The 27,481-nt window shown below is 41.3% G+C and overlaps 2 protein-coding genes across 2 annotated transcripts; both read left to right on the forward strand.

The window, feature by feature from the left end:
• The first annotated feature begins 1,925 nt into the window (after positions 1-1,925).
• LOC306712435 (cysteine sulfinic acid decarboxylase-like) lies at positions 1,926-12,858 on the forward strand. The gene is made up of 14 exons (XM_079181719.1): positions 1,926-1,960; positions 2,047-2,186; positions 2,261-2,387; positions 4,775-4,865; positions 7,092-7,314; positions 9,354-9,433; positions 10,581-10,635; positions 10,822-10,938; positions 11,034-11,098; positions 11,229-11,310; positions 11,403-11,602; positions 11,905-11,956; positions 12,044-12,133; positions 12,380-12,858. Exons 1-14 carry the CDS (start codon positions 1,936-1,938, stop codon positions 12,551-12,553), a joined length of 1,521 nt encoding a protein of 506 aa, XP_079037845.1. The 5' UTR covers positions 1,926-1,935; the 3' UTR covers positions 12,554-12,858.
• Positions 12,859-13,880: 1,022 nt separating this feature from the next.
• On the forward strand, positions 13,881-20,653 carry znf740b (zinc finger protein 740b). The gene is made up of 6 exons (XM_079172724.1): positions 13,881-13,966; positions 16,471-16,704; positions 17,179-17,307; positions 17,412-17,541; positions 18,019-18,137; positions 18,296-20,653. Exons 2-6 carry the CDS (start codon positions 16,507-16,509, stop codon positions 18,443-18,445), a joined length of 726 nt encoding a protein of 241 aa, XP_079028850.1. The 5' UTR covers positions 13,881-13,966; positions 16,471-16,506; the 3' UTR covers positions 18,446-20,653.
• The last annotated feature ends 6,828 nt before the right edge of the window (positions 20,654-27,481 follow it).

Consider the following 27,481-nt stretch of genomic DNA (forward strand, 5'->3'; position numbering starts at 1 on the left):
GCATGTTAGCCAGACCCAGGGTGCCCCTTCTGTACAGTTCACAAAATTGTGGTTGTGTCACTTAGCTCGCAGGTGGTGGTGCATTAAATCAGCTAAGTTTTCTTACCTCTCAGACTGTCTCTGTTCTGCTGTGACATGTGCATCAATAAAGGGTTTTCTTTATTAAGACTGTTATTTATCCTTAAATAAAATATCTCTGAGTGCCTCTCTCAGTAGCGAGTGCAATGTGTGATCAATTCCACCAGATGTCTCTAAATCCTCACAGCCACGGCAGATTACTGCAACGAAGTCATCCATCCAGTGGAGGGAAGCACAGTGAAATGCTAATTGTCACATGAGCGCATAGTAAAGCATTAGCCAGGTGTATTCAATTAAAATACCAAAAGGTCCAGATTGAGAAAATCTCCTCGGGCAAAGGTCCAGAACATTACAATAATATTATATATATATATATATATATATATACATATATATGGCTCGTACCATTGGCAGACTGGCTCTGGACGTCCCCTCTGTGAAGCTGGAACAGATTGAAGAAGACTATTCGGTCCATGTGGAGCGAGTGTTCGCCATGCTGCGCTTCTAGAGAACCTGCCAGAGGGAAAAAGCAACTGCTGCTCACCTGCACTCGCTGCTCAGTCATAACGACTGGGCGCTGCCACCTGACAGCATTGACTCGCTGTTGGAGACTGACTGAGGCCTCCGCTGTCGGGTACTTGCTGAGACTGCGACCCTGTTTTAACTCAGAATGAGTGTGTTTTTCTAGACTCATTCCATATCAGGAAAAACAACAATTGAAGACTTTCGTACTTTATGGAATAAACCCGGAGTGCCATTTAGTGCCACTGAGGCCTTTTGTTCAAGGTTCTTCATACACAGAGTATGTATAGACGTTTGTCATCCTGATTGTTTACTGTAATTCTGCTACTATGCCGAATTACGGGACTAAGGACAGAAGGTATCTGGCCGATTGTAAAGCCTTAACCTTAAGATATTAAGGTAAATTATCTTCTTTTATATAACAGCGTTCATTCCAATAATATAAAAATAAACTGAGTTTTGTTTTATGAAAGTTCTTTGAAAGAACAGTTTTTTAAATTCTCTGTTCATAGTGTAATGATTATTCTCCTTCCAGTCATATTAAGACGATACACCATGACATTTAAATCATATTTGTATCTTTGTATGTTTTGGTTTATGTTTTTCTTAACTCAACATTTGATAAATGTACAGTTTGTGAGGGGACATGTGCCTTATTGATCTAAATATATTGGTCTTTAAATGTACCTACTGTTTACCTAAATTGTGCCTAAATTAAATGAACCATATCTTGGTGTGTCTTTTGAGATAGCGACTCAGTGCTTCCACTGCTGTATTGCTCCTCCCATTATTTTCCCTCCAGGCAACATTATATTTATCGGACAAAGTTCAAGGCTATGGAAGCCCATTTCCTTCAGCAAAATAAATAAATAAATATCACTACAAAAAAAAGAATATTATTATTTTTCTAAATTTGACTTACAACATCAACTAAAAAGAGAAATGATTAGATAAAAAGTCGAAATTATAATACACTTTAACACAACAGCTATAGAAGCAGCTCTTCATAGGTTACCCTACATTTGACATATAAATGGATTGTGAGTACATTGAAGACTACTTTAAACGTGTCTGTACAACAAACCTTGAAAGGATTTTCAGCAAGAAGCAACTCTGGCGTACAAAGAATAAAACCGGCTTTCTATCTCATAATGTCTCTGTGTGTGTGTGTGTACATTTAAAAATAACTTTATTAATATATATTTTTTTTTGTAGAGATTGTTTATTTATTATTTTTTCTAGCATGGGCTTCCATACTATTCCCTTCCGCTACCACGAAATTAGAAGCCATTTTCTGCCGTCTGCCTTCTCAGTACAGCCGCTAAAGGAGAAGAGATGGCAAACATGTTCCCGGTCTCTTGTAAGTACAGTGTGCTATAGATGTCTGTTCTTGTTTAAAACTCTTCTGGCAGTGTTTGTTCATGCGTTTAACTGTTCTGACAACAGTGGAAGGGCAGGAATCAGGCGTTCTCCGTGACCTGAATGAGCCTCTTGTTGACCATACAGAGGGTCAACTCTTCTTGAACGATGCCTTTAAAATTATTATGGAGGAGGTGCTCTGCAAGGGCACGGACGTCAAGCAAAAGGTCTCGTGCTGCCTAAAAATCACAATGGTGTCAGATTAGAGTAAGTACTCATAAACAATGTGTTCTTGTGTCAGGTTTGTGAGTGGAAAGAGCCGGAGGAGCTGGCTCTGCTGCTGGATCTGGAGCTGAGGGAAACGGGGGAGCCCCCACACAGGCTCCTGCAGAGAGTTAAAGATGTCGCCAAGTACAGCGTCAAGACAAGTAAGACTGCTGTGCTGAGTCACTGATTGTCTATAGCAGGGGTCACTAATATGCGGACCGCGGTCCGGATCTGGACCCAGACGCCGTTGTATCCGGACCCAGGACCTAAAACTTTTAACTCTTAACAACTATTTTTGACAGAGCGCTTCTATTTTAGCCGGCGCAGCTTTTTCAGCCTTAACGGCACTTGTTCAGCTGTGCAGGAAACACACCGACCAATGCGTTGTAAATCACATCACGTGATGCAGCCCAGCCAATCAAATATGGGTATTCTGACATGAAGCGTATCCCTCCGAATGATGGTTTGACACTTAACTGATGATTGTGTAATTTATTGATTAATCAAACAAACAACAAACAACAAACAACAACCAACGTAAGAGCTTGTGCCTCTTCGGGGGGGTACTCATCCCGTACCGTTAATATCCATTTCCAACCGTCTTTCTCTCCGTTCGTTACTCTCTGTCCCACCGTCTTTCTCTCCGTCCGTTACTCTCCGTCCGTTACTCTCTCTCCAACCGTCTTTCTCTCCGTCCGTTACTCTCTGTCCGTTACTCTCTCTCCAACAGTCTTTCTCTCCGTCCGTTACTCTCTATCCGTTACTCTCTCTCCCACCGTCTTTCTCTCCGTCCGTTACTCTCTGTCCGTTACTCTCTCTCCGTCCGTTATTCTCTGTCCGTTACTCTCTCTCCTACCGTCTTTCTCTCCGTCCGTTATTCTCTGTCCGTTACTCTCTCCAACCGTCTTTCTCTCCGTCCGTTACTCTCTGTCCGTTACTCTCTCTCCAACAGTCTTTCTCTCCGTCCGTTACTCTCTATCCGTTACTCTCTCTCCCACCGTCTTTCTCTCCGTCCGTTACTCTCTGTCCGTTACTCTCTCTCCGTCCGTTATTCTCTGTCCGTTACTCTCTCTCCTACCGTCTTTCTCTCCGTCCGTTATTCTCTGTCCGTTACTCTCTCTCCCACCGTCTTTCTCTCCGTCCGTTACTCTCTGTCCGTTACTCTCTCTCCCACCGTCTTTCTCTCCGTCCGTTACTCTCTGTCCGTTACTCTCTCTCCTACCGTCTTTCTCTCCGTCCGTTACTCTCTGTCCGTTACTCTCTCTCCCACCGTCTTTCTCTCCGTCCGTTATTCTCTGTCCGTTACTCTCTCTCCTACCGTCTTTCTCTCCGTCCGTTACTCTCTGTCCGTTACTCTCTCTCCCACCGTCTTTCTCTCCGTCCGTTATTCTCTGTCCGTTACTCTCTCTCCTACCGTCTTTCTCTCCGTCCGTTACTCTCCGTCCGTTACTCTCTCTCCCACCGTCTTTCTCTCCGTCCGTTACTCTCTGTCCGTTACTCTCTCTCCAACCGTCTTTCTCTCTGTCCGTTACTCTCTGTCCGTTACTCTCTCTCCTTGCGCACACAAAACCACTTCCGTCTATTACTCTCAGAGCTGCTTTCAAAATAAAAGCATTTCGTTTTAAAAACAATAAAGACAAACTCAGAAAAACAGGCAAAACATGCAACGAAAAACAACAGATTGCTTGCCACACATGAATTTGGTTATTTACATGACAAGTTTCCTGCCTCCAGTCAGATTTACACACACGGGGGAGAGACGAGGAAAGAGAATGTAGGAGAATTACGTGAGTCAGAGAAGTTATTTCACCTGACGTTCTCCAAAAAGAGAAAAGTGGTCAGAGAGACCAGAGTCTTTAACCATCAATGAACAGACTCGTATAGGTTCATTCTTCCCACTGACAGTTTAAAACCAGTATGTCTCATATGTTCAGAGACCGAGACGATTAATAAAAGAGGTAGTAATGTGAAGCACCACTACAAGAACAACTCTTTGACACTTTGAGAAAAATGTAATATTTTGGCTTTTTTGATTGACATCACTTCACACATGAATGAACTGAGTTTAAAGCTGCAGGACAATTCAGTGAAATACCTTTTTCTAAAATGAAGTAATTTATTTTAAGATGCACATTTTTCAAAAGCTTTATTTTATGTAATTTATTCTTTAATCCATCTCTTATTTTACTTGAAATGAGAAGAACATTTATTTATGTATTTATATGTATTATTTATAATCCATCCAGTTAAATTTGAAAACTGAGAATAATAATTGTTAAAGAAAGTAGCTACACATCAATTATATTTGATTTGATTTGACAGTTGCTGACTACACAGAGACGTGTACTACTACGTTACTACTGCTAGGCTTCTTGAATATATATGGCACTAAATAGCGCAAGTTAGATATTATTGTAATGTTCCGGACCTTTGCACGAGGAGATTTTCTCAATCTGGACCTTTTGGAATTTCAGTTGAATACCCCTGGTCTATAGACTATAGATTGTCCCTTGTTGTTTCATGATAAGACTGCTCTGGTTTCTTTCAGGTCACCCACGTTTTATTAATCAGCAGTTTGGAGGAGTGGACTATCATGCCCTGGCTGGCCGATTCCTCACTGAGGCTCTCAACACTAACCTGTAAGAATCAACGTAATGTATAACTAAAGCATGTAAGCCCATCATTATTGGGTGGATGAAAAAGTCTGTTAAATATGATGCAATATATAAGATAATGTGACCGTATTAGTCTGTGGAGGAAGAAGTAAATGGAGCAATAACCTGGCACAGAACAGACAGAAACCCACAAGCCATACTCAAAACGGCAAGTTGAGAGCATGTTAATAATAAAAATAACAGGCAAAGATCAAAACCAGGTATGCAAATAGAGACATGGGGCAGGCAAAATATCAGAGTCTGGATTATGTTACTAATTTAACTCATTGTATCAAAAGATAACTTGCAAAAGGCCCCAAGGACTTAAAAAATATAACTCAACTGTAAAGTTGCAGATTCAGATTTTACTCACAAAATATAACAATTCTAATAAGATGCATAATAAGTCATTAAACTATCCAGCATCATATTCAAATCGAAAGCTTGAACAGATGTTTAGGAGATTTTGTGCTGATAATGCCGCTTTTTCACTCTTCACTTGGAGTTGCAGGATAACCATTGCGCCACTTGGGTTAATCTTAACTATTGTTGCTTAATTTATGTGAGCCTTCAGTCCAAAGGGCCTTTGCGCAGCCTTCTTCTTCTACCACAGACAAAATGTCCATTTCCAGTTAGACAAAGGGTGAAAAGCGCTGCTGCTCCCAGTCAGAAACATCAGTGAAATATACACTTAGCAGAGCTTATTTCCAAATTAGTGGCTTGTTTTGACATAAATGCCGCAGTTATAAAGAGGAGAGTGGATTTCATTAGTCAAGGTATTTTGATGGCGGTAAGGTTATTCGTTGATTAAGTTAGTATCAATTCATAAAACCGGGGAAATACAGTCTTACTCGAGGGGGACAAACACACCCAAGTCGTGGCTTACTCACAGTCACACACTGATTCACTGGTGGAAATATTCAATAATGTGAACAACAAATTCTAACCTTACTGTTACCAGCACATTCCTGCTTGGGTAAATAATGGAGCTAACAGCATAGCAACATTTCAGAATCTAACTTCATCAGACACGTAGACCGGTTATTTTATAATTCATTCCCATGCATGCTGCTGACAGCTCCTCTACCGATTGCACAGAGTCTCTCCCTAGCACAGCTCCACTTGGAACAGCTGTTAAAGGAGGTTTAATTCAGTAACATAATGGATCCAAAGTCCACACAGTAAAAATGATTATGGGGCAAAGGTAAACATTATCATGATGCAGTGGCGGGCCGTGCACTTTATACCTGGGCCTTCACTGCTGTCCTGCAGCTGAAATACCACCTTATAACCTCATGATGGCGCCACAGCTACGGTTATTATTCGTTTCTAGGGCTGTAACTATATACGTATTCGTATTAAACAGGTCGGTACGAGGCTTACAAACCGAACAATACGTTTGAATAATACTAGTGCATTTGGAAAATGCAGAAGCTTAAATTTAATATAATGTTTTCAGCGCTCACTAGGAGCCAACGGTCTGTGTGACCTCTGAACCGGAACAACAACAAAAACACAACAAAAAACAGCTGGGGCTCCGCAAGTGTTCTAACAACTGGGAGGCTAGGCTAACTAGCTTAACGGGAAAACAACAGCAGCAACACGCATTCTGCTACACACTCAAGGGCCATTCAGATATTAGATGTAAAAAAACGAACCAGTTGACTTACCAAATGCTGATCACATCCTCCTTTCTTTGTTGACAAAGAGTTTCATCCCACGGTTAAATCCCAACTCACAAATCCGTTTCTCCTCCTCCTTCAGCCATTGAGTGTGAAAAAAACAAAGCTAGGTAAAAAAAATAAAACTCTACACCAAGCAAAATGCAAAAAGTATCATAATTTCTTCCATATCTTTCAATTTGAACTCTTACTACTCCGACTAAGCCTCTGCTGTAAGTTTCGTTTCACGATAGTCACATGCTCGCCCACTGACCAATCACAGCACACACTGAATCTCACTGCAGAGCTGCTCCTGAAAACTGAGCTGCACGTAATGATGACGTACTTGTAGGCCAGCTAGAAGGCTCTGGCACGTCAAAGAATACGCCCAGCATGTCAAACTAAAGATCTGATTGGTTGAACACTATGACAATCAACAATATCGTCCCCATTCACTTAAACTGCACATGGATGCACTTGTGAGTCTGTGTATAATGTTTGTGTGTGTATGTATGAAATACAACTTAAACATTTTGTGTGTCAATGGCAGCTTCACCTATGAGGTGGCCCCAGTGTTTGTGCTGATGGAGACTGAGGTTCTGAGAGGACTACGGCAGATGGTTGGCTGGACAGAAGGTGACGGTCTTTTCTGCCCAGGGGGTTCTACCTCCAATATGTACGCCATGAACCTCGCACGCTACCAACTTTTACCAGAGGTCAAAAGTAAGGGGCTGTGTGGTCTCCCAAGATTAAACATCTTTACATCTTCAGAGGTAAGGAATGTCCATCAAACAGACAGAGATGTTTGATGACACACACTGTAGTTTATAGGCATTTCTCATTTCCCACTTTGTACATCCTTGATTCCTTTCCTGGCGAGGAAGAGACGCAAGGAGAGAGGAGTTAAGGCAAGAGACATTTAACAAATTTAAATAATATAATGTGACGAAAAATGTTCAGATGTCACACACAGACACAGGTATATATAGCCTACACATGTTTTATTGTGTGAAGCACTGCAAATGTTTTTATAAAAACTACTATATGAAGAAAGAGTGACTTATGATTGAGTGATATATTATATATATATATATATCTCAGTGGCGGGCCGTGCATTTTATACCTGGGCCTGCACTGCTGTCCTGCAGCTGAAATACCAACTTATAACCTCATGATGGCGCCACAGCTACGATTATTATTCGTTTCTTGGGCTGTAACTATACACGTATTCGTATTAAACCGTTCGGTACGAGGCTTACAAACCGAACAATACGTTTGAATAATACCAGTGCATTTCGAAAAGGCAGAAGCATAAATTGTGGGAAATATAATGTTTTCTGCGCTCATGTAGGAGGCAACGATCCGTGTGACCTCTGAACCGGAACAAAAAAAACCCAACAAAAAACAGCTGGGCTCCACAAGTGTTCTGGGAGGCTAGGCTAACTAGCTTAACGGGAAAACAACAACAGCAGCAACACGCATTCTGCTACACACTCAAGGGCACGGGCCATTAAGATATTAGATGTAAAAAAACAAAACGCAGTTGACTTACCAAATGCTGTTCACGTAAAGACAAACTCCATCCTCCTTTCTTTATTGACAAAGAGTTTAATCCCATGGTTAAATCCCAACTCACAAATCCGTTTCTCCTCCTTCAGCCATTGAGTGTTAAAAAAAACGAAGCTCGGTGGAAAAAATAATAATCTACACCAAGCAAAAAGCAAAAAATGTCATAATTTCTTCCATATCTTTCAATTTGAACTCTCACTACTAAACCTCTGCTGTTAAATTTTGTTTCACGATAGTCACATGCTCGCCCACTGACCAATGACAGCACACGCTGCACCTCACTGCAGAGCTGCACCTGGAAACTGAGCTGCACGTAACGCTGACGTAGTTGTAGGCCAGCTAGAAGGCTCTGGCACGTCAAAGAATACGGCCAACATGTCAAACTAAAGATCTGATTGGTTGAAGAATATGACAATCAACAATATTGTCCCCATTCACTTAAACTGCAAAGGGATTCACTTGTGAGTCTGCAGGCCTGGGGCCTCTCTTCTTACCTAGAGACACAGGGGTGAAATCTGATTGGATAAAAGCTCTACTTAAAACAAGCTGCACTGGACTGAGGAAGACAGTAGCTGTGCAATGAGAAAATAAGATAATGGGAACAATATTTTTATAAATTACAATACATATTTAATATAATATTAAATTATAAAATGGCTATAACTTTGTGATTCTGTTTAGGCCAGCAGAGAAGGCCTTGCAGGCCCTGACGGCCCACCACTGATATATATAGTATATATTATATGCACACAAACACAGTCCTGTCTATCTATATGACAACATCAAATACAGCGAATAAGGGCTAAATGCAAGAGAACGGTCTTATACGATACTAATTTGATGTCAGCAGCTGTTTGCACCTCTAAACATGTCACGATTATAGCAGTTGAATTGGATGTAGCCTACATTTAAACACAAGTAATATCCAGGTGAAATGTTGTCATGGAATTTGTTTAGAAAAGCGTGTTATGAAGCACTACACACAAGCAGTGAGGGGCAGAAAGTTTGATCGTTCATCTTAAATAACTACAAATTATGAATACAAAAGGAACTGTTACATTTGTAGAGTTCTGGTTTGCGATCATTCCACGCCTCTTTTATTTGTAACGGGTGCCGAAAAGGCTTCCGCAAAGGATGCGGCGGTGTTTCCCCGCTCATAGCTCTTCCGGCAAGCTCCGAGGGAGGAGACGAGGAGGCAGAAAAAATCGAGAAATGAGAAATGCCCTACGTGTTGTTTTTTCAGAGCCATTACTCTGTGAAGAAAGGGGCTGCCTTTCTGGGAATTGGGACAGACAATGTCATCATAGTGAAAGTGGATGAAAGGTGATGTGTTTTTCATAATAACAGCTGAAACCATTGATAATAAATGAGCTCATTAATTTTCATAATCAATTAAGTGCTTAAAGGTGCATATAAGTGATTCAGAGCATTAATATAGCAGCGAACAACTGTTGGCTATGTAAATATATAGTTGATGATGTTTACCTGGAGGTGTGAATCTTCACTGGCAATTTACATGTCAACGATTTGATAGCACAACAATTCTCGATGCATCACAATGTATCTTCAATATTTTCGATACATACATGGCTACTTTTTCTAAAGTTAAAACAAGCAGTCAGATAAATCGGAACTCCCTTTATACACTACCGTTCAAAAGTTTGGGGTCATAATCTGATTAAAACCGTCTATCATATAAAAAGTGTGTGTGAACCACCTCAGTACATAAACATTACAAAAACAAAACAAAAAATTTTCTGCAGTGCATTCCAAGTGTTCTGTAATCTACAGAAATAAGGTTTTCACATAGAAGCTTTAAGACAGGGCATTGAATGCTTTTGGCATTTTACACTGCAAGAATTAGCCCTTCCTTACTCATAGCCCCTCTACTCCTACATGGTTTAAGTCCTTGTATCTCTGACAGAACAACACCACAGTTGAATTTCAACCTGCATGCAAAGTTTTTCAGCCCATCATTATTAACAACAGAGCAGCTAATATTAGTAACAAGAGCAACCAGGTAGCGGACTGCCAGGTGCTGTTTGTAAGCCCCGCCCCCGGTTAAACACAGATCAAGGAGAGAAGTGATAAGAGCAACAGACAGTAAAATATGTTCTGCATCGCAATGCATCTCAGAATGTAAACATTTTACCACCTCTATCCTCTGTGTGTTATCTGTGATGCTCTTTGCTTTGTTGAAATATCTGGGCCGAATGCGCTTGCTTTTAGTATGTGTTCATGTGAGCGTGCCCCACTGACTAGATCACGGCTGCCGCTCTGCAGAAGCGTAGCACCCACCCTCTTGCTTGCATTGTAAGCACTGTTAGCACCATCTTGTGAGCTGTTAAGAGGCAACAGAAATGCTCCCAATCGATGATGATTATTCAAAAATCTATGCTTGATGATAATTGTTAGTTGCAGCCCCATCAGTCAAAATGTTAACTTCTCTATGTTCTCTTGTGCGCTTCAGAGGCCGCATGATTCCAGACGACCTGGATGAAAAGATAAAGCTGGCACAATCTCAGGTAAATTCACTGACGTTCAGTAACTACTACGATGTAACGCATGTTATGGTTTTACGGTCTCTTGTATTGGTTTTAACAATAATTATCCACAAAGTATAACTAACCATAAAACACTTTGTACATCTTGCAAACCGGAAAGCAGCAGGTGCAAGAAGGCTTTGTTCATTTTCGGTTTGTGTCTACCAGGGTGCAGTGCCATTCTTTGTAAACTGCATGTCAGGGACCACAGTGCGAGGTGCGTTTGACCCACTGGACCGCATAGCTGATGTCTGTGAGAAATACAAGCTCTGGATGCACATAGACGTGAGTCAACCTGTCGAAGACAAATCCAAGCTTCTGTTTTATTTGTTCAAATTTAAGAACATGCAGAGATTTGTCTGTTTTGTTGTGTTTTTCAGGCTGCCTGGGGAGGGAGCGTGCTCTTTTCCAAGCAACACAGAAATCTGATGAAAGGGGTTCACAGGTATTAACATGCATGCCAGAAATTGCATGTTTCATTATGAGGAAGGCCACATTTTGTGCCGATATGGTCATATCGAGATATCAACAATACATAACTTATGGTGTGTTTGTTTTTATGTGTCTGTGAAAAGAGCAAATTCGGTAGCCTGGAATCCACACAAGATGCTGGTGGCTGGCCTGCAGTGTTCTGCCTTGCTGCTACAGGATACCACGGTTTGAGGCTACAGCATTATCTGATACACAAAATAAAGGTCTATTTAAAAAAAAAAAATCTTTGACAATCAGTAATTTCTGCTTGTCCTTAGAACTTGTTGAAGAAGTGCCACAGTGCCAACGCCACATACCTCTTCCAGCAAGACAAGTTCTATGATGTGAATCTGGATGTCGGGGATAAGTCGGTGCAGTGCAGCCGCAAGGTTGACTGTCTGAAGTTATGGTTGATGTGGAAAGCTGTTGGCTCCATTGGCTTTGCCGAGCGTGTGGACAAAGCTTTTAGCCATACAAGGTAGGCATGCAGCTGGAGCACAACGAGTCTGGCGAAGGTTTTAAGACGAGCAGCAAATTCAAATGATCTAATCCATATGAGGCACAGGCTAATTTGAAAGCACTGCAATTTATCTGTTTTCATGTTATAAGCTTTTCAGTGAGTTTGCTATTTAGATTTTTCTTAATATAAACATTAAGGAAGAAGGATCATTTGGGTCCATGTTACACAGTAGGTTAAGATACTTTTTCTTCATCTTTGCTAACCATCGAGTTATGATCCAAGCCAACAGGAAGTGAAAATATATAACATATCTCCTGCAGGTATCTGGTGGAGCAAATGAAGAAAAGAGAGGGGTTTCATCTTTTGCATGAGGTAAGTAAATATCTCAAGCATACTGAGAAAGATGAGGTGTTTTCTTGTTGAAAAATGTTAATCACCTGTGTTTCTCTACATGGACAGCCAGAGTTTGTGAATGTTTGCTTCTGGTTCATACCACCCAGTATGAGGGGGAAGGAAGGGAACGCAGATTACCAGGACAGACTGGCAAAAGTAAGTTTCTGTATCAGTGGACTGGGGAAAGACCATCGTTTTTTAAAATGTTCTGTTGCACACGTTACACACACACACACAGACACACAGACACACACAAACAAACAAACAAACAAACAAACATGATGGCCACCATCTTCAAGTATGTGCAACACATCTGAATCAAACAGTTAACTCTTTGTGTGTGTGTGTGTGTGTGTGTGTGTGTGTGTGTGTGGGTGGGTGTCTTTTTGTTCTTAACAAAAGGTAGCTCCAGTCATCAAGGAGCGCATGATGAAGCAAGGCACCATGATGGTGGGCTACCAACCTTTGGGAGACATGGTCAACTTCTTCCGCATCGTTGTTTTCTCTCCGCTGCTTTCCCAGAAAGACATGGACTTCTTCATTGACGAAATTGAAAGACTGGGAATTGACTTGTGAGCAAAACCCAACCTACAAGATCTAGAATGCAGGGTTATGCACAAAGCGTTTCATAATAATGTCTCAAATTGTAACAAACAACTGAACTGTGATTTGATCGATTAAGGAAGTTGTGATGATGTAAGGAGAGATCCTAAATGCTGAAATCTGAAGACAATAAACCAAAAAATGAATGAATAAATAAACAAATAAAGGGTCACTTTCTTCATAGATGTCAAGAATAAAATAATTAGGACGTCATTTGAATTGAATTGAACTTATTTGTGGCCTTTATTTTAAAGGTGTTTTGAAACATTTCAAGTGAATTAAACAACTGTTCAAATTGGCTCTGTTCTCTTTTTTTGAAATAATTTTTGCACAACTGGAGAACTGGATGTATCCTTTGATATTTCACCTTTTGTCCACAGTACAGTTTCTGAATGAAAGGCTTTCATTTAAGTTCATTATAATGTATGACTAGGTGGAAAGAGGAAGAGTATTGTACGCAAAGAGAAATATAGTTACATTAAAGAAAATGTATTCAAGTAAAAGAACTTGTGTAAAAATGTCGGCTGTTTGATTAAAAGTAAAAAGAAAGTAGGTAGGTACTGTGTTACATAGAAAAAGGAGGTGGAGGGATGTATAAAAATAAGACATACAAAATGGGATGTTATTAAGTGTCAATTCATACACAAGTGAAAAACAGCAACAAGACCCCTTCCGTCAAAACCAACAGATTGGCATTCTGTAGTCTGTTCATAAAACTGATTATCAATTATATAAATACACAACTGCCTTCCTCAGTGTAGTCGCAAAGAACCAAAATAGACAATGCTCAGACATTCACGAAAATTGTGGTTGTCACTTAGCTCGCAGGTGGTGGTGGTGCATTAAATCAGCTAAGTAAGATAGATGCAGACACACCTGCAGCTTCTGAATATCAATCAATTCAATGTGATTTTATTGGCATGGAAGTTAAAACAAAAACAAAACAATTTTTCCATTCTGATTTGAACACAGTTTATCAAGACTTTTTCATGTGACTTTTGTTTTTACTCTGTAACATATGCTACTTGAAATGTAGTGAAGTGCTATTCTTGTGATAAATAGTAACGTAACGTTTCTTGGATAAAAATAAAATTATCGACTTTTTAACGTTATAGAAAAACGAGAGTATATTTAATTCGCTATTTCCAATGTTTGCAATTAAATGATTTAAATGTCGATTAATAATGTCATCCATGGGCTCACTCCCTCTCAGCTATGGCCGCATATGTGGGTCGTTGAGCTTCGGTCACGTGACAGGGCGTCTGACCAATCGCCACTCGCTCCGGGGAGCACTTCCGGTGGCGTTTCCTGTCAGTGTTTGTAAACTGAGAAAAAATTGGAAGTGCGACAAAAAATAATAACCTACAAAACTCTAAAAATCGAAAGGTAAGTGGTCGCTTTTCACGCGAATTTCCTCCGCAGCTCTTGACAACATTTCACGATCGGCTACGTGTCTGTTTGTAGCCACTGTGGCCGGTGAAGGAGGTGTTATTTGGCGGTCGGCGCTGAGCCTGCACCGCACGCCCTGCCTGGCTGTTGTTGTGTTGTCTGGGGCGCGGGTGGGGGTTCAGTCATACAAGAGTTGTACCAAAACCCAACTCCTGGCTAGCTAGCTAGCAGGTTAGCCCTTTCTGTTTCATTCAGCAGAGCCTCTCAGCATGCTTCACATTGTTCAACCTATTGTCTAAACACCGCCTCCCCCCGTGGGCTCTACATAGTCCCGCTTGATTAGTGGAGCTCATTTGTTCGGAGATGACCGCTTTTTTCAACAGAAACTCGTAACAAACCAACGTTTGCAGGATTAGTCGCTAGCTAGCTCACTTGTGCACAAATGCACCATTTTATAAAACGGCCATCGTGTTTGTTTTTGCGAGATCATAAACCACACGCTTACAAATGAGAGTGACGCACAACCCAATCCGTTTCAGCTTATGGCTAAATAAACGAAAACGTCTTCCACTGAAGTGAGGAATAGGCTAGCTGTGTTTGTTTACTATCAACGCTTTTGTGCATGGGCTGTGTATGTCCATCTGCTGTGTAATTTTAATTCACAGCCTATTTGATGTACATTTTACACACAAAACTGCAATAATCACAATGCCCCCTGTGGTTTATCAGTCAGTGAGTAGGTCTGTGCGTTGTGGTTTTATGTTATTTTCTCTGATTGCCTGGGAAATAATTTTTATATCAAATATACAGCTTTCCAGAGCCATGGATTAACCATTCCCCACTGAGTTTATGGCCATTGTCTTTAATTTAATGGACAAACTGCTTGATATGTTGAGCGGTTTTAAGTGTTTTAGGTGTTCTATGCTCAACTCAAACCAAGAGTTAGTCCTATTTTCCAGATTCATTGTAAGTGTGTAGGGTCTAGAAACAGCTGTGTTTTGTTCTACATTGAAACTATTTGTTGTAACAGCCACACTAAGCATTACAATAGCTATCCCACATACTTAAGGATGCAATAAGTAATGAATGTGTCTCAGTCTCTAGTTCAGTAAGTACTAACTAACTGCTCAAGAAGTCAGACACTTTCTACGGTATTTGGCTGTTTAAATAAGTAAAGTACAACATAAACGCCCACTGACTGAAGGTAATAGAGCAAACATGGAAGATGAGAAAAATGACCATACAAATGTTTGTTATACGTTACAAAAATATATATGCAATGTCTTCGTCTTATTATTAGTTATTTGTACACGATACCTCTTAATTCCAAGAAAAGACGCTTGTGGTGTTCGACCATTATCATACAATGCCATAGAATTGCACCACAGGTCATTGAGTCATGGGCTGCACAACTCATTTTAATTTGATCAGAATCGATACATGGTCATTGTCGTGCTGCCGAGACGTCCCGGCCTACACTTCTTATTCTACAGATGTAAGAAAACGTCTTTGGTTGATACAAATCCTTGCAAAAATCACACCACAAACATTTTAATGTTTTACAAATGATCGCAAATATTAACACAATTGTAATATCAGTCAAAATAATCGCAATTGCATATTTTTTTCAAAATGGCCACAATTGAGTAAATAATCATTGCACCTGTAACCTCAGTGCCAGATTTGATTGGCCAAAATCCAGGTCACTGTATTATTTGAAAACATCCGATCATTGCCTGTATTACATTTTATGATGGCCATAATAATTTAATATACGGTAGATAAAACTGTTTACAGCGCACTTGCTGCTCTCAAACAGCAGCTTTTTTTTTTTTTTTTAATACTTTAATATATTTCAGTATTATAAATGCTTTATGTATTTAGCTTTAGTTAATTTTTTCCCGTTTTCCCTTTTCCCATTCGATGTCATTTTCCTCAATCTTGTTTCTTTTGCTTTCTGTCAACCCTGGAACATGGCATGCACCAAACCATTGGGGCTTTCTTGCCTGAAACCTGCGCATAAGAGTGCTGGACCTACATTTTTGGTCACAAATCCAGATTTGGTGATTGGTAAAAGTCATTAAATCAGTCTGGATTTTCCAGCTCCTCATTGCAGCATGTAAAAATGTTAGCCTCATGTTGTCATGCCTCTACTTTCAGGCTTTGGCCCCAGATGATTTGGGTGGGTGTGGTCTCTTCTGTTACCCCTCATCCTAAGTGAAGCCCCCTCTGTTCCCACAAACACACACGCATTCAAACCCCGACGATGACACACCATTCTAACAACTCTGTTCGAGACCATATGAAATGGGTCAGTGGAAGTCTCTTCACCATCATGTTTTTAGCGTGTACTCCCAATCCTAATGCCAGTGCATTTCTCTGTAACTCCCATTACTCGACTCCTTCTCATTCCCCTGACTCCTCGTCTCTGTGAGGAGTCCTGCGCCCCCCCCCTCCCCCCCCCCCCTCTTTCTGCTCTGACATGGTGTTTGTATTGCCAGGCTGGGTTGCTGGGCTGCGAGGCGGTGCTCTCCAGCATGGCCCTGATGCAAGCCAACAACATCCCAGGCCAAAAGAGGATGATGTCACCGTTGGGTCAAGGGCACAGGTCCAGTCCTGAGAGCCACCAAACCCACTCGCAGCACAGCCACAACCACCACGGACACCAGGTTCACCATGGACAACCCCACCACAGTAACATGGGCCATCCTTCAGCCGGGAGCTGTCCACCCTTGGTATGAGAGAGAAGCCTGTTAAAGCTGTTAGTTCTGACTCTGTTATTTGTTTGCTTTCATGAACAACATTTAAGTTGGTAATTGTGAAATGCTATGGCAGTAAAAATAAACCTAAATAAACTTAAAGCTCAAAAACAGGTAGCTCTAATTCTGTGGTTGGACTCACAAGGACACATTCATTGGAGTTATATGATGTGAATTGTTTCTCCTATGAACTTTTTTTGTATTAGAATATTGTTTACTAAATTGTCATTCATTATGTGTTTAAGCATCAGCCCGCCCTCAGGAGGAGTTCTAGTTGTTGGCAAATACATTAATACCTGCTCACAACTACCCTATAGTGAACCATTTAGTCTATGTTTATGCACTGCGTATAAACGGGGTTGAAGTATTATCCTGTATATGTACCTGTGTGTGTTTAGTGCAAGCTAGCGTGCAGTATACGTTACTTACTGCCGTTTCTTCCTTCAAAAGCTGATACGAAAAGACGGGGATTACCACTCATCAAGAATGATGGATGGAAAGGACATGCAGGCAAACCAGAATATGCAACCCAAGAAGAAGCACAGAAAATCAGGGTCATCCAGCAAAGTGAAAGTGGAGGTGAGGATGGTTACAAAGCCACAATTTTAAGAATACATGTCAAAGTGCAGAGATCTACCCTTGATCATCAGCTCTCTTTCAACTAATTTTGTTGTTGTCGTTAGCATTTACTTCCACAAATCGATATGAGCGATGACAGTTCCTTGAAAGTCCAGAAGAACTTCATCTGTGACCACTGCTATGGAGCTTTCCGGAGTAGTTACCACCTCAAGCGACACATCCTTACACATACAGGTGAGAACTCACAGCGCACGTCTTCAACGTTGTCTTTGTCACTCCTCTACATGTAGTGGTTAGATATGAGAAACAAGGTAGTGTTATGAGATATGAGTCCACTATTCAGCCAGTGAAGCACTCTTCTTAAATTCCATTTGCTTATTTTAAACTACAAAAAAAAACCACAGACTCAAACCATCTTAAATGATTTCAAGAACTAAATTGGGCGTGTACAATTGTTTTAATGTATAGTATGCATGTTTTAAATGTGTTATAATGCCGTATACCTATATCTACCTGTCCCTACTCTTCTTCTTTGTGTGAAAGTTGGTCCTGTGTTAGTCCACATGTGTGTGCAGCTCTTTTGGCCAGGACTCACAAAAAAGACATTAATTCATTTTAAAAATGTCTTGCCTCCAGTGACATATGCCCTGAGACTTGGTATATATATATATATATATATACTGCTAACTGGTCGGCTTGTGTTGTTCACAGGAGAGAAGCCATTTGCTTGTGACGCGTGCGACATGCGGTTTATTCAGCGTTACCACCTGGACAGACACAAGAGGGTGCACAGCGGAGAGAAGCCGTACCAGTGTGATCGCTGCCATCAGGTTAGTTAGCCGTGGTTTCAGTATGGCTTATATGCTTCACATTTCCATTTTGTACTTTTAGGTTTCTGAATATTAGTCAGGATCAAACAAATCCATCTGTCAGCATTGTCAGTATTATTACTCTGCTAACTGAAACGCACGTCTTTCCTTGCCTCCAGAACTTCTCCCGGACAGACCGGCTGCTGAGACACCGGCGCCTGTGTACAGTGGGGATGAGCAAAGAGGAAAGCCAGTTCTCACAGGATGCATCCGCCCATCCAGCTTCCTGGAGCCCCCTACAGCCCTCCAACAACCGTCTGACTGTCTGACCCTCCGCTGCCCACAGAGACCCTACAGACAGCAGCCTGCAGCTCAGTAATGTCACACGTTAGAGCTCAACAGTACTGTAAGCTGAAAACAGCGTTGCTTAATCACAACCAAACTTTACTTTTGCTCTCGCCAGCTCATTCACAGAGCTCGATAATGGATTTTTATATTTTTTTAATCTACTGTTCCATTTACAACCCAGACAAAAGGGGAAGGACTAATTCATGAGCTTGGACAACAGGTCTTGGTACTATGGCAATAACTGAATTAAAAATGCACACGTCTCCTTTTATCTGAAAGGTTGCAGGTATTTTTTTTTTGCTATTGCTGCCGAGGGATTGCAAGTATTTTTGACTGCGTTGACTGTCACCGTATCGCGCAGCATCTCTTAGGTATCCTGTTGACCTGCAAACAACCCCAGTGCTGGCCTCTACTCCATGCGGACAGTTCACTAAAGGACACACACACACACACACAGAACTGTGTCGCTTCTCAGTGTTCAACTTCTCCTCATTTTGTGTTCCTTACGCTACTAATTCTGCACCAGCTACTGCTCAAAGGTCACAGCAGACTATTGGGCCCTATTCAATACTGAAGGTGTGCGTAACACTTCTGGAATTCAATTTTATGTAATTTTTTTTACAACAGTGATCTAAACATGAATCGGGCTTATTACAGAGTAGAATGCAACTGGTATTCCATTTTCCCTTCATGTAGAAGATCACCTTTTTTTAAAAATGGATTTCAAATAGTTTCTTACATGCTATTCGCCTCACTGTAAAACTGGATTACAGACGCAACCCTGTTGGTGATGTGTACAAACAGGTGGAAACACACTAAAAGTTAACTAGATGCTCCTGAAATGTAAAATGTTCAACTAATGTTGGCATTAGTTAAGTTGTGTAGCGACTGTTGGCTTACAATCCTCACTGCTCTACCTTGTTTTAAAGGGGTTTGTCCTGACTGTCTATATATTACACTGTTGAAATACAGGTTTTGTAGGAAGAGCCGAGGTTTTTTTTATGCTCCTTGAAAGAAAAAGAAAAAAGAAAAAAAAAAAAAAAAGTTACTGAGCTTCTTTATCCTTTAATGACTGGATGTAGAAACCGCCTGTCTGTTGAAGAAATTAGAAATGAAGGTGCCTCTGTAATAACCCCCTCAATATAAATTGTTTTTACTGTTTCTCTGTTCCCAGAAACCACTGTCAGTCTTGTTCTTTTCCTGCTCAGCGTTTATAGATTTTCCTGAATTTGAAAACGTCCGTCCTTTCAAATGTATTTTGGTAAGTGAGGCGGGACAGCGCGTGATCAGAAATCCTGGGATTTACCTGAAAGCCCTTGAGAGTACGTCAGCACTCAACTCAATTAAAACTAGTCCTAGGCCTACAATTAACTTCAGCTGAGGTACTGGGGGAAATGTGGTGCAGATTAGTCAAATTCAGAGCCCAGATCAATTCAAACAAAGTATTTTTTGGTTCATCCCCGGAGTCCGAGAGCTCTCCTCTGTCTTGACCTAACTGAATGTGATCTGAACACAGTGCCATGTCATTTCATCTCCAGGTTAACCGTGAGCGTCTTCAATGAAGATGATGAGCTGTGGACAGGGGAATATACGGTCCGCGTGGTGTTTTGTAAAGTGATAACCGACATGATGTTATTTTAAGTCAGACTGTAAACACTGGACTGAAGATGTTAGCTCAATTGTAGAGGATCGTATTGTAGACTGGTACTTCTGTTGCTGTCAGACTTTTAGATTATGTAAAGGGAGTTTGGGGCCTACCACTGAGTTGACTTTTTATGAAGTTAATATATATTTAAATTGTATTAGGGGTAGAAAATAGTATGTATGGGACCTACACTTCAAAAGAAAATCAAAGTATTTACAAAGTTATAATCCTTAGTCTGATGATTTCTTATGACAACTGAAAAGTCATCTCTCAATTTGCTATTAGGAGTAAAATAAAAGCTGCCACTCTTGCTTTTGTTAGTATAGCAGCCATGATTAGTCAGCATATTTTTTCTTTTGCATGTATTTGTTGGATCTTCTATACATTTTGTTTTGGAAAGGAGTTTTTTTAAATGTGAGCCCCACCTTTTTTTTTGTCATTTCAGGGGTGAAGTGAAATCTATTTTGACTCAGTCAATCATTCTGTAGTGAACGGAGTTTTAGGGCCCCAAGTCTCAATAAAGCTGTTACACTTTTTAAACAAATGCTTGTTCAAGTCATTGTGAGCCATTTCAGCTGCTTTCCACTTATGTCAACGTAAAATGAGAAATTCAATTACTTTTCAAATGGCTGTAAATACTTCCTGAATCTTCTGAACTAGAAAGACTGCAAAACATTTCAGAAATATGTAATGCGCCAATCTTGTCAGCAGATGGCAGCCATGACTACATGAGGGGCGATATTCTCTATAGCGGGATGAAAAAACACCAAATAAATGTTTTCCCATATTCGTGGAAAATGATCACACAATACTATAAAAAAAACAACTAGAAGGAATTAACATAAATGGGATAAAAGCAGATAGTCCTCACTTTCTATTGCTCCTCTCGTTTGTTGTTATAATAAATGAAATTGGAGAACATGGTTGCTACACATAAACGAGTGTTGGGAGGCAGGTGTGTGGAAAACAAGCAGCGAGATCGATGCCAAAGGGGGAACTCCTGCCTCCACATACATTTGGCATTAATACAAAGTTTGGGTCAGAAGAGCGTCGATCTACATTGAAACGGGTAAATATCACATTATATACTGTAAATCATTTTGGTACAAGCCACTTAATAACCATACACTGTATGAGATGATGGCAATTACAATGTGTACTTGAAATTAGGCTTCAAGTTTTACCCAACTATTCTAATCTACTTTTCAAAAAAAATGGATTGTCTGAAATAATGACAAATCTCCTTGAACCAAAGTCGTAAAACGGAGTCCTTTTTTTCCTGATCATTCAAAACCCAAATTCAGTGATTAATTCCCTCTTTAATTCCTTAAATAATCAACTAGCAATACAGTTTTATCATATTGGTCGTTTTATACAAAACCGAGACGGCACCACAAGAGGGAGGTGTATCCCAAATGACTGTGTGTTCACAACCTTCCTCGAGACAGTAACAAACAACAAAAGACGTTACTTGCATTGTGCAAAGCCAAGTGTTCTGTAGCTTTCAGGGGCTTTGGCTTTTTGGTCATCGTGAAAGCGGAGATGATCAATACAACTCGTTTCGTGGGCCAATCACTGATATCATGGCCTGGAGTTGGTTGGGAATATATGACCTAGATCTGAAGTTGCATTCCACTCTTTGTAACTTGCAATTCAATGTTAAGTGTAGGTCCAAACAGTCCAATTTTATTACAAAACGTGGAAAAAATATCAACCACAGTCAGTCCTTCAAAGAACTAAGATTTGCTATAGGTGTTGGTAGAATGAAGAATTAAGTAAAACTGGGTAATTAAACAGTTTTAACTGTCTGTGTGGCGACAACACATTCTTTCGTTAAAAGGGAAGAATTTCTTCGAGTACATTGCCCCGTCATTCTGACTGCGTAGGTATCGCCACATCGGTCTTACGTTAGGCGGATCATACCCTTTAGCACCTTCCTCCTTGCTATTGACCAGTTCCTTAATTAAAGCATTAGGATCGGCAGGATGAGATCAGCATCAAGGCTGCTGGGAGTGTGCGCCTTCCCCCATGGGAGACATCCCCTCCCTCTGCAGCCTGATTTACAGCACCCACAGGCCCCTGGCACTTAACAATGGACCTCTTTAAGTGAGGTAGATGGGGAGGCGACCAGAGAGGGGGAGATAACACTCCATCTTCATACACAAAGTGCTGAAATCATCTAGGTTCGAAATCATCTCGGCGAGACAGACTGATCATGGAGTCAGTCCAGAGTTAAAGTGTAGGAGTGTTGCCTTGTGCTCAGTCTGGCTCACTCCATCAGGGAGGAGAGCTCTGTTTAAGAGTGATGGCCAACTCTCTACGAGCTCACCTCTCCTGTCAGAGGGATACAAAAAAATAGGCTCTCCAAACAGAAATTCCCCCCAACTACCAGTACATCTTAGTTGACTGTGCATACTGTGTTCTGTAAACATGTGGGTGGTTCAGAGGTTTACAAAAACAAGCGCTCAGAAGCAGAAACGTTCTGTCTCCTACAAATGTTTGGATGCCCCCCCTGATCAAATACACCTCAAGCTCACGGCAAATGATTGAAACCCTCCCAACAATAGCTCCTGCTATCTGCCTCTCCCCGAGGTGTGGGAGAGCCTTTTCATCTCAGGCTTTGATTAATAAAGGAATCGCTGGTTGGTTGAGGGCAGTGACCTGCCCCCCCCCCCCCCTCCCCTCGACATCCATCATGCCTGTGACAGCCCACCTCTCTGTGTTAATTAGCGTTGATATTTAAGCTGTCTGAGGCGTTCCATGGCCGTCAGCGTGGTGGTGGTGGTGGTGCTCATCATTAAAATTTAAATTCCTCTTTCCGGGTTACTCCCATTTCCCTGGACACCTCAGTGAACACGTCCTCAGACATTCACACGGAGGAACAGGCCGAGTGTTTGCTGCAGGTGGCAATCAAGACACGACAATAGCTGAGAGCACAGCGGCTGCTTTACTTTAAATGAAAAACAGAAATGCGAAGAGTTCTTAATTGAATGAATCAACTGTGAACATAACCCTCACATGCATTTTAATGTTAACCCAACTGTGTCAGCATTAATGTAAAAGCATCAATTTGACTCATCGCACTTGCTCAATAACTATTTGATATTATATTAAAGAATTTGCCATAAATCTAAAGTTCTCGTCAAACAATGAGCAGTGAAAGTGTAAAGGCATTACTTATTAATGATTACCAAATATTGTAATATTCTCTTATACTGGGGGCTATTATTCAGAAATAAATTATGTATGTAGCTGAATATTGGTCTGCCTTATAACGCATCCTGCACCAGTATGAGAACTTCAGCGATTTAAATGAAAGAATAGCCGGGTCAATTGAGGGGCGTCTTAGCAAACGGCAACCATTTCACACTAATCTGAGATGGAAAAAATGGCCTCCAAAGTGTACAAAGTTGGCGTACTCACAGTTTCCAGTATTTTTGTTAGCGATGCCAAAGTTTAATAAATGTATGGAAATTACTGACGGGACATCAGCCAACCTCCTGCCTCACAAAACATCTCTGACGGCGAATGTTCGGTCACATCCTGCTTCAGACTGTCCCATATTCAGATGTCTACCACTACTTTTCTAATTAGTGTAACTCAGCAAGATTAATTAGCCTCTGCATATCATTCCCAGTACTACAAACTATATCACAGAGGAGAAGAGAAGTGAAAGCCATCATCCATTTGACTGGTAACAAGGGAAAAGTAAAGTTTGGCCTACTTACGTGTTGTGATACATTAAAATCATGAATATTTATACATTCAAACTAATCTCCAGTCAAGTCAGAAGTTGCATCCTGAATCTTCTAAATTCACTTCATGCATTTTTGGCTCAATCGCACGTATGGAATGAAGCCCGAGAGATTTGAGAGTGGCGGTAGTCTGGTTAGGGAGAACGTGGAAGCAGAGGTACAAAACAGGCTGGAATCTTTTGAATAATGGATGTAAATAACACATTAATTCCATTTAGTTGCTTCAGTTTCTGGGCGTACACTTATTTCTGATATCTAAGTGACAGCAACGTGCAATACTGCACTGGACTGCTAGTCCTCAATTCAAACAATCACTAAAACCTCTACATCAATTAAAAACTATTATAATATACAGCACTGACAAAGAGAGCAGCCCCGGAGGCTGCTGGGTGCGAGGGCCTGCTGCTCCACCATGCACACCTATACTTAAGGTCTGCAGTAGTATGCAGATTTAATTTAAAAGATCAAGTTCAGTTGTGCAGGACCTTGTTGCTGAGATTTATGCGGCCACACAGGGTAATCCACATTGCCCTCAATAGGATGGACTTCCCGGCACCCTGCCGACTGAGTAAACCAACAGAGGTGTGTTAGGCCTCGACAGGCACATTAACATGCCTTGGCCTTGCGCCTCCCTATTAATCTACAGCTTGTTGGGACACGGTTGGGCCGAGCTGCTTCTCCAGGGAACAACCTACCAGACACAACAAGGGTCCGTATTTGGGCTTTAGAGGTGCTGGATGCTCTGCACTGTGGAAAGACATATTTATCTGGGAAGCCACAACCTTTCCAAAGACCAGAAACACATTTAATAAATATCAGGAGCTATGTTAATTAAAACCACCCATCTCTTCTCTAGTATACATTTATCGGAATGCACATTGTTCACCACCTCGAAGCCGTAGATTTCATAGAACCTTTACTAAAAATGTAATTTTGCCAGTCCAAAAAGAGTTACAATCATATAAAGGTTATACTACAAACAGCAGAGCACACATAAAGCATGATTCTACAGAAAAGACCTCAGTGAAATGGTTAACTCTATACAAGTATATTCCTCCCAACCTCTTCAAACACACCGCCAAACTATCCGTCATTCCTCTGAGTTCAGAGGGATCATGTCTCTTAAAGATGAAAAACCTGTTTTCTTTCCCTTACATGGCTCACTGTCAGAGGGCATGTGTGTAACCCCAAGTTATCAAGTTCATGAGAAGGTCTCTGATGAAATGATGCAATCTCACTTGACAAGGAAAGTCCAGGGATTTCCTCTCTCTCTCTTTATTTCCCGACAATTTTCCACTTGAGCAGACGACCTCAAGTGTGAAGTGAAAGAGTAAAGAGAGGGATTTGATATCCAAGGGAAAGGAAGCATGAATTCACTCGGGGTTGATAGACAGGGCAGTGGCAGCCATGCTTTTCACCCTTAGAGGTTTCGGGTTAAGGCTGTTAACAGGGCCTCGCGCTCTCGCTCTTCTTGATCTTGTCAGGATAAACTGTCAAGTGGATGAAGAGATAGGCCGCAGATAGATGATGGCGTTGCACGAATGCTGGAGCTGCACTGAGCAGATACAGTAGTCGGACGCCAAAGTGACTTTGGCAGTGTGCCGCTGTTGATCAGCTGTGATATATATGTGTAATTTACTCAGTCACTTCTGACCCTAAAGTCAAGCAAAAACCTGGTGAACATTAAAGATGAGGAATGACAGAAGAGGAAAAAGACAAATGCACATTCCCATGCAGGTAGAAAAAGCTCAAACGAGAAGCAAGATGTGACTGGATGCATGCAGACTTGCACAATCACACACATTTTCCATTCCTCTCTCTTTGCAACACAACTGAATTTATGTCTTTGGCATTAGCAGAATATTTTGTGAACTATTGAAAGCATTTTGGGGATAGACACCGAGCAATTTATACCATCACACATTTCTCTCTTCTCTCCGTCTTTGCTCCCAAGAAGGTTTCTTCTCCTCTCATGACGTCAGGACTATTATACTCCAGCGCACCTCCCTTCAGGGATACGATTTTACGATTGCAACCTGACACCGTTTCTGTGTCCTATAAGCGACAGAGCTGTAACTCACTTCAAAGGCAGAAGGCATCAAATCACAGTGCACCCATAAATTAACCTGTCAAGTCTTGGCCAATGAGAAGGCGGCATTAAATCTCTGCTGTCATGCTGGCGGCCAATGGAAAGACGATGGCAGTAAATCTGTCAAGGCCGCGTCTGTTAACGGTGTTGTGGTGTGGTTGGGGAATCCACGGGGAGGGAGGGGAGAAAGTGAGAAAGAGTAGATGACAGAGGAAGGAGGGAACAAATGGAGGGTTCAGAGCTATGCAACAGAAAAATGCTTTTCTTTACATTCTTCGGTTCTGCTGCAAACCTGCATACACACATGCAGTAGTAAAACAGTGAAGCGTTTACAGAGGATTTTTTTCCCAGCAAAACAAGACCAAACGTGGCCATAAAAAAAAAAAGGAGAAACAGACATGTTTTCCTAATGGATGCAGTGGGAGTTGAACAACCAGGAGAAACACTCATAAAGCTTTACGGGCCAACATGGCGGTGTCTGATGTGGACTGTGTACAGTGAAGATGACGAATGGCTCTCCTTTGCATCCTTTTGAGACCAGAACCTGGTGTTGACTGTTGACTGTTGATAACATCAGTAATCTAGTAACCTCTGACTGTTATGACACAGCACCCCCAATGGCAGCGACAGGCGCCCAGCTACACGCTGCCCTCTGGACTACAGGGAGGGACCAGTCGAGCACATCCAGAAACCAGATGTGCCCCAGTTGTGCAGCTTCAGAGGATGATGGAGTTGCCCCTACGGCAAAGCAACTCTGAGCAACTACACTATGGCCATCGAACCACAAAGAAACACAACATGGTACTGCTGCATCTAACCCCTACCACCCTTTGACCACAGAGTCTTTTCACATCCACTATCACTCTTCTAAAGCATACGTTCAGTAAAGAGTAATGCACTGCACTGGCACAAGAGAACTGTGGGGGGGAAACAGCAGAGGGAAAACACATCAGGTAGAATATTTCCTCGATTAACAATGCCCTTGGTGGTGCGCTTTCATTATCCTATCAAAGTTGAACATTTTCATGTCATAAATCTTACAGGTATCATAAAATAACTGGTCGTGCAAAGGCAATGCTACTCCAAACCAAAGGAAAAAAGCATTCCCTTAACAAAGCCCACAATTTTTTTTCTTCACCAACCTGTAACGACATCCAATAAACCAGCCACATTTGTGGTGACATTTTTATCTTACATCAACCACAAAAAAACTAAACATTAGCATCAGAATTTACAGTCATCTTATGTCATTACTATGAATACTTTTTTTTCTTCGGAAACATAAACAGCGCGTTGAGTTATTGCGAAGGCAGGCAGGAGTGCAATGGTGGAGGTGTTGTTTTTGGCTGGCTTTTCCTGTAGTGGCCATGATTCTCTGTTCTATGGGAATCCATAAACAGACCCAGAGAGGGCAACTGGAGCCATAAACCACGTCAGCCTGCCGAGATGCTGCTGAGGCAAAGGGAGCAGGACTGGGCTCACACCTCCTCTCTGCATGCACACACACACAATTATATGCGCTTTGAGC

The sequence above is a fragment of the Pholis gunnellus genome (genome assembly GCF_910591455.1).
Source record: "Pholis gunnellus genome assembly, chromosome: 2".
Taxonomy (NCBI): domain Eukaryota; kingdom Metazoa; phylum Chordata; class Actinopteri; order Perciformes; family Pholidae; genus Pholis; species Pholis gunnellus.